Source organism: Sminthopsis crassicaudata, chromosome 1 (assembly GCF_048593235.1).
Source record: "Sminthopsis crassicaudata isolate SCR6 chromosome 1, ASM4859323v1, whole genome shotgun sequence".
NCBI classification, from domain to species: Eukaryota; Metazoa; Chordata; class Mammalia; order Dasyuromorphia; family Dasyuridae; genus Sminthopsis; species Sminthopsis crassicaudata.
In genome coordinates, this window is record NC_133617.1 from 693,073,514 (window position 1) to 693,083,454 (window position 9,941).

At 43.0% G+C, this 9,941-nt stretch overlaps 1 protein-coding gene across 1 annotated transcript in view; it reads left to right on the plus strand.

Moving 5' to 3' along the window:
- PHF2 (PHD finger protein 2) overlaps positions 1 to 4,379 on the plus strand; it is a 190,869-nt gene extending 186,490 nt beyond the window's left edge. Inside the window, 1 exon segment of the mRNA XM_074283656.1 lies at positions 4,086 to 4,379. Within this exon segment, the coding sequence (XP_074139757.1) occupies positions 4,086 to 4,174 (89 nt within the window). The 3' untranslated portion in view covers positions 4,175 to 4,379.
- The last annotated feature ends 5,562 nt before the right edge of the window (positions 4,380 to 9,941 follow it).

The following is a 9,941-nucleotide window of genomic DNA, read 5'->3' on the forward strand; positions in this document are numbered from 1 at the left end:
GGCGTGTAAAGATATGCTCTTGGTTTCTGCTTCAAGCAAAGGACTTCCAGCTGATTTCTCCCTATTTGGTCCTGCGTTTTCTTTCCCCTACCACATTCCTCATTTAGGAGGTGATATTTATATTTGTTTGGTATTGAAAGATTTCATATTGTCAAGGATTTTATATTTAATCTGAAGTAGGAATTTCCGTGTTCATTCATTCAATAAGTTCATTTATTCTTTAAATTCTTAACGGTGCAAGACACTGCGCTAGATGCTAGAAGGAGGTATGTGGAGTAAGGCACGATCTTCACTCTTATGGAATTCATATTCTAACTGGGAGGGGGAAGTAAAATAAATATTTAAGACAACATAGAGTGGGAGATGTACAAGCTGAGTATTTCCAGCGTGGGGAATGAGGAAAATCTTTGCAAAGTGCCTTGCATATATTATCTTACTGGTCTTCAACCTTGTGAGATGGGTTCAGTTATTATCCCCATTTTACAGATTAGGAAACTGAGGCTGAGAGCAGTTTTGTGACTTTGCCCAAGGTCTGAGGTGGGATTCTAAATTAAGTTCCATGAGGACAGAGACGGTCTCATCTAAAAGCATCTCCTTGGTGCTGAGGAAAATGCTCTGCATTCAGTAGGTGTGTAATGAATGCTTGTCAAGTTGAATATTTTACAGATTTGAGAATTTTTTTATTAGAGTACTTAGATTCTAGAAGTTTTAAACATGCAATCCAAGTGGCAAAAAGCTCAGTGTCTCAGGCTTCTGACCAATTGTTCTTATCATCCAATCGTTTTATATTGGTTTTCAAACAGGACCTCTGTAAGGGAACAGCTTGAGTTTTGACAATAGACATTAAGAAAGATGAGAGAAAGAGAAGGCATAATGGGAAAAAATGGAGGAGACGGGAGGCTTAGCCTCTGGTAGTTTATGGTGTTTTTAAAAGAAAGAGGCAAATAATAATAAAAGTAGCTCAGAATAGGGATTTAATTTTTAAAATACCCCTACTGTTAGCTTCCAGGCCATTTAGACTTCAGTACACATGTCAACAATGTCATTCATTTTCTCTCTTCTCTAAGTAAGGGTGTGGGGACTGAATGATATTGAAGGCTGCTTTTAGCTCTAACACTCTGGTTTTATATTTTAAAAAAAGTTTATATCAGACATTTTTGGATGCAAACCATAAACTTTCTGACAAACTTGCCCTGACTACAAAAAAAGGAAAAAAAAATCAAAACGATCAATAGCCTCATCCACTACCTAGCACAGTATCTGGCATATAGTAGGTACTTAATAAGTGTTAATTGATTGAATATCTCTAAAAACCAGTATATGTCATTCTGCCCTCACAGTCCTTTAACTAATTGTTTCCACTTTCAGATCTGAACAAACCTCTTGGAAACCTCTGCGGACATACAATATCCTCTCCCTCCTCCCTTTCAAATAGGGATTCAATCAGGCTTCTCAGCCTTCAGTGGCAGGAAAACAGGCAAACACATTTTGCAAATATTTTCAGCCCAAAGGGTTACAGTGCAAAGGTTTTGCCCCTTTTGTTAGCCCTGAGTTCAATCATTGTATCTGTGAGCATGTATTAATTATTTATTGTGTGTTAGGCAACTTTGAACACCAAGCAATCAAGTGATCTGAGGTTATTGGTTCCTTCCCTTTGGCAGTCTATAAAATTGAAGGGGTTGAATTAATCACTTTCTCAAGTTCCTTCCAGCACTGTCTTTGCACTTAGATTTCTCCTGCTGTGGAGGGATACCTCCAATAGACAATCAGTAAATGTCCATTAATGATGATTATGAGAACGGAGTTGGCTCTGTGGATCTGCTTTGAAAGAAGGCTGAATCTTTTTTTTTTTTTTTTTAAGGGATACTGTATGTAGAGGGAGCCCCTGGACTTGATTGTAGGTTAGGATGTTGCCTACTGCCTTGCAAACTCAAGAAAGGCAAGGGGTGCCCTCTTACTCCTCAGACTGTGGGAGTTTCCTATCAGTTGACTTGGCAAACCACAGCATAGACAGCCAGCACCTGCAGCTTTCTCTGAGAGTACACATCAGCTGCTGCCTTTTTGTGGGAAGGATAGAAAAGGGGAGCACCCGGACCCAGAGAGCAAAGGGGAATATTTTCTTTGTTCTTCTTTCAGATGCCCCGGTGGGTAAGTGGTCTTAGATGGACTGCTGCCAGGCCTGCGCTGGCCTCTGGCCCAACTCACCTGGAGCCACTGGCCGGGAGTCTCAAGTGATTGCTTTTTATGGAGGTCCCCTTGTTGAGGCAGGCAGCAAGAGACATACAGAGTAGGGACTGTACCCAGATGTGAAAGAATAATATAGAGAGGCAGCCCATCACAGACACCTCTGGGTTTAGCCTACCCGAAAGTCCTTGGGGACTGATGTTAAAGTAAATGTTTAACAACCCACCGTTTAAAAAAGAAAAAGTAAAATACAGTTTTAGGTTTAGTTCCATTATTAAGATGGATTAAGGTGGATACAGATCTGGAGTCAGGAAAACCGGAGTTCAACACTTACTAAGTCACTTAACCCCTGCTTGCCTAAGCTCCTCCTCTGTAAAATGGGCACACACTGGACTAGGAAATGCAAATCCAACTCATATCCTTGGGGATGGCTTAGAGTGTCTGAAAGAGAAAATAAAAACCACCATTACTTAAGTCCAGGCAATCAACAAACAGTAAATTAAGTGCTGACTTGTGGCAGTTGATGGTTTCTGAAGTACATATGCACTGAGGCCAGAACACTCTGGCTGAGTCTCAGAAGCCACAGCACCGAAGGGACCCTAGTCATCCTCTGTCCCACCCTCTCATCTTACAGATGATGATAAAAGGCCCTGAAGTGATTTGCCCATATCCGTGCCCAAGGCCCCGCTGGCCTGAGGCAGTGCTGTAGCATTTAGCTTTGGAGTCCTCCCGGGCTCCCTGGGAATCCCACTTTAGATTCTAGTCCTATGGCCCCAGGCAAGTCTGTCTGTAAGCTTCAGTTTCCTCATCTATAAAATGAGAGGTTTGGATGGGACCTCTAGTGTGTCTTCTAGCTGGAAACCTGTAATCCTCCACGTCTCCAATCAATCGGCAAACATTTATTCAGTGCCTACTGCGTACACAGCCCTGGATTTGGTCTCTGGGTATTACAAGGAGTGCCATTACCCCCAAGAAGTTAAGACTGTGAGATGGAATTTGTTTTACTCCCCCCAGCTTTATCTCTTTCTGTTTCAAAGCGAGCCTTTTGTGTTCAAGGTTCTGTTCATTTGCAGAGAGACATCATGGTGCAATCCCAAGAGACCTAGATTTGTTGTCCCAGGGTTTGGGTTGGTATTTATTATCACTTAAGTTATTGAGCAAGCCACTTAAGTTCTCTGGATCCCAGTTTTCTCATTTAAATGTAGATCTATGAACCCATATTCCTTTTCAGCCTTTCCAGCCTGAAGGGGATCTCCTTATCTTTACCCAGTTTCTTAATTTGCCCCTGACCCTGAGGGTCCTCTGTGACTTTGATGTCTCTCCTCCAGACTCTCCTAACCGCTCTCTTCCCACGATGTGATCTTTTTGGCTGCTGTTGCCCACGGTGGCTAGCACGGTGTAACGAACTCTTGATCTTTGCTGGGGTATTGCCTATCACCTGGGCCCTTATCCTGGCAAATCTTGCTTTTGAGCTCTTGTCAACATGATCACCTACTTTGTTGAATTGAAGTCTTTATTTAACACCGACACTATCTCTGTTTACTCTCATTCTAGCCTGTCTATAGTGTTGTGAAATTCCTGAACTGCAGAAGGCCGGTATCCAAATTCAATGACAAAAGCCCATTCCAAAGCTAAATTCAAATGAGCCGGGCATCTGTGCCTCTGGACAATGCAATGGAGAGAGGGCTGTAAGTGCATTTGAACATCCAGAGTGCCTCTGTCCAGGGTTCCCATGAAGCAACAGGCAGGCCGGCTCTGTGTGGACCAGTGGATGGCTAACCTCCCTCTTGGAAGGTGGAGGCTTTTTCAGGAGAGCCTTCCAGACAGCAAGTTGGTTGGCTCCGTGGTCCTGAAGCGTGGGAAAGGCTGACAGTCTTTATTGCATCTTTTTCTTTCCCCAGGAAAACGCACGAAAAAAGGCATGGCGACAGCCAAACAGAGGCTGGGGAAGATTTTGAAAATACACCGGAATGGGAAGCTCCTTCTTTAATATTGGAGAGACCAGGACTTTTCTCCCCAGCCCAGGACTTCTTCCTGAGCCAACACTAAATCTTCAGCTCTTGGAGGACTGCCGTAGTTACTGCGCTTCATCCTAGGGAGGACCCCAGTTAACTTTTTGTCACCACTCAAATAGTTGTTTTTAACTTTCAGCAGTCAGAGTGTACAGAGCACTGCTATAAATATTTTTTAATATAGACGTCCGTTCTCAAGTTGCTGAGAGTGACCATTTCGCAAAAAGTTAACCCAAGAATTTGAGGACCATTCCAGTCTTAGGAGAGTATCCCTTGAACATGTGCCCGAGTGCAAGGTGGTTTTGCTTGAAGAGATGCTGTCAGTCTGGAGCACACTCCCTTTGAAAAAGGAAGTGTGGACCAACGCCAGAGGCATCTGGGTACGGAGCTTGAGAAGGAGGTCGGAGTTGGTAAAAGTCTGGCGCTGGCCAGAGGTTAACAAAAGAAAACAAACAGAAAAAGAGAGAAGGGACGCTCCGTCCTTTTTTTCCCCTTTCTTTTTTCTCCCCAAGTCATTTTCAGACAAATGCCGAAAGCACTCGACTTGATTTCTGAGTTCAGTTCTTTTCTTCCCTGTTAGGACTGCAGGGGGAACGAAGGGTATTCACTGCACAGAAGCACTTGGAATTAGGAGACCACCTCGGAGACCAGAGCGCTGTCTGGGTCCGCACGGGCTTAGGGACGGGCCGGGGGCGGCGGGGAGGCCCTGGGGCCCGGCCGGAGCTGCGGGGTGGAGACGGGGCTGGGCAACGGCAAACGTGGCTGCGGGGCTGGGGGTCCCCCGGGGGCGTAGGTCCTTAGCTGAGGCTCGGTGTTCTCCAGAGCTTGAGAGACGAGCTCCCTAGAAACTGAGGCCGCGCCAGGGACAAGGACAAGCCGGGGAGGACCCCCGGATGAGCCCAGCCCGCTCCCTGGGTGTGCTGGCTGCGGGGAAGACGGCCCGTGCGGGCGCGCCTCCCCGCTGTGTCCGGGATCACCTCAAAGCACTTCTTACTAGAAAAGCGGGCTTCCGCTCTGCAAGTCCGAGGAGGGGCTGCACTAGCGGGCCAGCGGGGCTGGAGGCCCGACCGGCCCGGGCGGGGCCGACGTTGGGCTGATTGACAATTTGACTGGATATTTTTGTCTTTTTAACTCTTAGCGTTTGGTGTAGAGTGCTTTTATCTTCCTTTAAGCGGCTTGTCTGCACATAAACACTGAGGGGGGTGGGGTGGTATTTGTTTCTCAGGCAATCCCGTCTTTTAATTTTAGATGTGTTTTCCTAAGGCATATTTTTCATAGAATGTAGCTTGTAAATAGCTTTTTAAAATGACTTCTTTTTATAAGAGTAAAAGTATCTTTAGAAATTCCTTTCTATAGAATACTTCATTAACATTTATACGAGTTTTTTGCCGAGTATGATAAACTGTTGTATTTTCGTTTGATTCTTTTAAAAAAAAAAATTCCTTTTTTTTGTTTGTTTTTTTTATTTTTCCGTTTTTGTTTTTTTTTTCCCCCTTTGGAATTAGGTATTGCCTGAAAAACAAGTCACGTCGGTGCAGTCTTATACAGAATCAAATAGTACAAAAAGAAATCTATTTAAGACACATTTTGAAGATGACTCTTCAACTTTAATACCAGCTCTTTGTTTTCATTCTTGTATGATGAGGGGGGGATACAGTTATTTTACTAGCACCTTGTGAAGTGTTTCTGTGTTTTGTGATGATGTAATTTATTAATGTTTGTAGCTTTTTATATTTGTATATTTCTTATGAGCTTTGTTTATATACCCATTACCTGGATGAAATGTCCATGAGAAAACAGCTACAGGAAACAACTGAGGCCTTATTAACTAACCCACATCCTGTTCGAGTGGGACATGGGCTAGAAAGACTGGGAAAGATAGAAGAGTTAGTCTAATGGGGCCCCAGACTTAATCCAAACAGGTGTTTTTAAAGCTTCCTTTGACACTGTTCTTTGTCCAGCATTTATATTAATCTAATCCAGGCATCAAGCTATTTTTTTTTAATTATTTTTTTTCGCAACATGTACATTTCTAACAAAAGTTTATTGTGGCTATTACAGTGTTTTATTTACTGATTCATATCAAATGCTCTTGTATCAAGTCCATGGAATCTAAGTAAACTTAGATCAAAGTTTAAAAAAGTAAAATATTTCAGGTTTTGTACAGAACGGTGTTTCTGCAGTTTTCTGCCTTATTGATCTGGTTGAAGTCACAGTAGCAAGAACGGTCATAATATTTGTACTAAAAGCAGTCATAGCTTGACATTTGACCCTGTACTTTAAAGGCTGCAAAGTATTTTTCACCCATAATCTCTCAGAATTCTAAGTATGTGGTCTTGCTCCATCCTTAATAGTCACATCTATCCTGAATTTTTAGGAAAGTGAGGAGTAATGAGCACTTTTCCTCCTTAGACTCAGTTTCTTCCTCTGTAGAGTGAAAGTCGCCCTGTAAAACCACAGTGTGCCTGACCATGGCTCCCTGGACACGCTCAGGAGTTTGGAGAGGAACAATCTGTGAAAGGTCCTGGACATCCACAGGCCGTAGTACCATTGCTTTAGTTGCTGGTTAAAAAAGGATGGTCAGGGAGAGAGTGACTTGGGGTGTGTGTTGAGGAGAAATTAAAAACAACTGCACAGAATACACCTTTCTTCATCTTGGAAAACAAGATGAGGTGCCATTCTAAAACCTAGTGAAGTTTCACCTAAGGAAAGGGATTATGCCACCAGCCTAGGGTAGGAATGATTATCTGTAACAGTTGATGAGAGATTGAAACAATTCCTGAACTGAGACTAATTTACATCATTAAAGTGTCAAATTTTGTGGAGCTTACAAGCTTACACCTTGTTGCATGAACCCCCATTTTGCAGTCGTTACCATTCCTCACCCAATATTGCCTGCAAGTAGGTTAGGACTTTGGTACCATTTGAATTTGAGTGGGATCATTTGCCTCTCCTGGCTGTTATCTGGGAAGAAATGCTGAACGTTTGCCAAAGGGCAGTGTGGGGGAGTGCATGGGCCAATTTGCCCCTGAGAAAAGACCTAATTTTGAATCCAGACACTTGTATGGCCCTCCGTTGAGTAAACTTTTCTGGATCTGTAAAGTGGGGGCTAAGAACACAGGTAGTCTTACTCAGGATGATGATTAATAGCCCAAAGAGGTGATTTATGTAAAGGACTTTGAAAGCTTTCTACATCAATGGTAGCTATAACGGCTACATCAATGGTAGCTATAATTGGGTACAGGAAACCTCTGGCTGTAAAAACATAGAAAGCCTTAGGTTTACCAGCTCCAAGTTTCCAAGGTGGTCTTTGTTGGAAACTCAGACCTTAAGCCTCTCTAATTTCATGCATTCAAAGGATCCTGGTATTAGAAGTATAAGGGGTTTTATTTAGATAGGGAGCACCTAGTCTAACCCTTTTATAGATGGAAAAACTGAGGCCAAAAGAGATGTGAGACTAAGATTCATCTGGGTAGGAATTGGAGCCGGGATTCAGTCCATCTGACTTGGAATACATTGCTCTTTCTGCTGTGCTGCCAAGGGAACTAGGAATAAACAAGTGACTCCGGCAGTAGGATTGTACAACTGTACCAAGTTTGCCCTCCTCGGCTGCTGCCGACACCATGGACTCCTGGGCCTTGGGGAGGAGCCGTCTGGAATCCCAAAGCCCAACAATTCCTGGGAGCTGACATATTTTTCCAGCACCTTTGGATTTTTTACTTTGCTCATAACCTTGTGGGGGGTGGGAAGTAAGGTTTGCAAAGGTAAGATGGTTAGTACCCCAATTCCTGGTGTTACAACTCCCAAGACCAATGCATTTTCCATACCACTCAAAACTGCTTGAAGCTGAATTTTCTTCTGGAGGAGCCATGGACCTGAGTTTACTTCCTTAGAAATTGAGTTGACTTCCTTAGAAGTTGAGTTGATTAGGAGAAAGGTAGGCTAAGGGATACCGAAAATAGCCGGTGAGACTTTATTGGAAATCTTAAATCTGTAAAAATGCAAAGGGAAGAATAGAGGATAATGAGAGGATCTGGCCTATGGAAGCTTTGATTGCAGATGTCACATCTAATGTGGACTGATTCTCCTTTAATGAAGCTTGGGGGGCTCCTAGAGAAGCAGAAGGACTGGACTTGGGAGGCAGAAGACCTTACTTTGAATCTGGGCTGTCACCTGAGACAAATCCCCATTTCCTCAGTTTTCCCATTTGAAAGGTTTAGATCCTTAAGGTCACTTCCCAGCTGTGACATTGATGAATATTGAAGTAATGGAATTTTCACAGAGTAAAGAGACTAAATGTATCCTAGTATAGGCCAAATCTGAAAAAAAAGCCTGGGGAAGAACTTTGGCCACTTCAGTGTGGCAGGCAGGAACACATTTATGCTGGTCTGATGCCAAGTTGGTACTCTGGTGAAACTTCTGTTGTGATGACCTTAAAGGAAGACTGTCGTGGCCTTTAAATAAATTGGGCTTTTCAAGATCATATTTTTCCTCAGATTGACTGTACCCCTTATTCCACTGCTCATCCCCCCTACCCCCCACATCTACACACTCACAATATAATACATTCACTGATGTGCTGTGGGATTTCTTTGGAATGGATGGTTCTGGGCATTCATTTTATGAATTTGATCAATGTCTCCAAAGTTATTAATGAGCATATTAATATTCAGCAGGGTGCTGCAGTAGAATGCTTTTCAGCTTAGGAGAGCTGGCTTCTTTTGCCATCTTGACCATTAACTTGTGACCTTGGACCTTTTGCTCTGAAAGCCCTCTAGCATGTTCCCTTAATTTAACTACTCTGGGCCTCATTCCTCATTCATGAAGTGTCTAAGATTCCTTTTAAATTCTAAAATTTCACAGGCTTGAAATCTTCCTGGGTAGAAGGTTTTGCCTTCCACACCTAATGTCTACAAATTATTAGATCTGAGGGATAAATGCTATTAGTGGAAGAAGGGTGACATAAAATAGGAAAAATCAGATGGTATCTTATGCCTTCTTATCCCTTACCTGCACTGAAAAAATACTCCTGGGAAGCTGGGAAGAGCTTTCATCCAACCTGCCTACAACGGAAAGCAGACGGCCCTGGGGAAACTGGACTGAGTCCTGTTGTTGTGAATCCTTTGCCATGATGCTTACTTGACCCCTTCCTCACCACCTAGTATCTCAGGCTGGTCCATGTGGCTGTGCCATGTTGTTTGAAGCTAGACTTTTCCATATTTCTGTGTTTCTTAGAACTAGCTATGGTCTCCCATAGGGAAATGGCTCTGCCTTCTGGTATTGCCTTTTGAGTTCTGATTGCAAAGGACTTTGGGTAAGTCCAACCAGCGAGACTGACATGAACTGGGTCCTATGAACATTTCCTACCTATCTAAGCCCAACTTGACTACCAATCATTTTTCACCTCACTCTGGATCTTCTGTCTCTTGGCTCTCCCCAGAAACCCACATTATAGGTTTAAAATATGAATAGAGTAGAATATAAAATTTAGAACTATGTTGTCTCATTTTGTGGATGGGGAGCAATATAATTTGCCCAAGGATATACAGGCACTAATCAGCCGAGGGACTCTACGTGTAGTTTTATAGAGTAATAACACAAATGGGGAACCTATTAGAATACAGAAACTAGAATCCAAGAATGTGTTCAAATCCAGCTTTGCTGTTTACTATGTAGGTGACTTCCTTTAAAATGAAGCAGCTAGCTGAATTAGATGATTAAAATTAGATAAATGAATTAGATAAT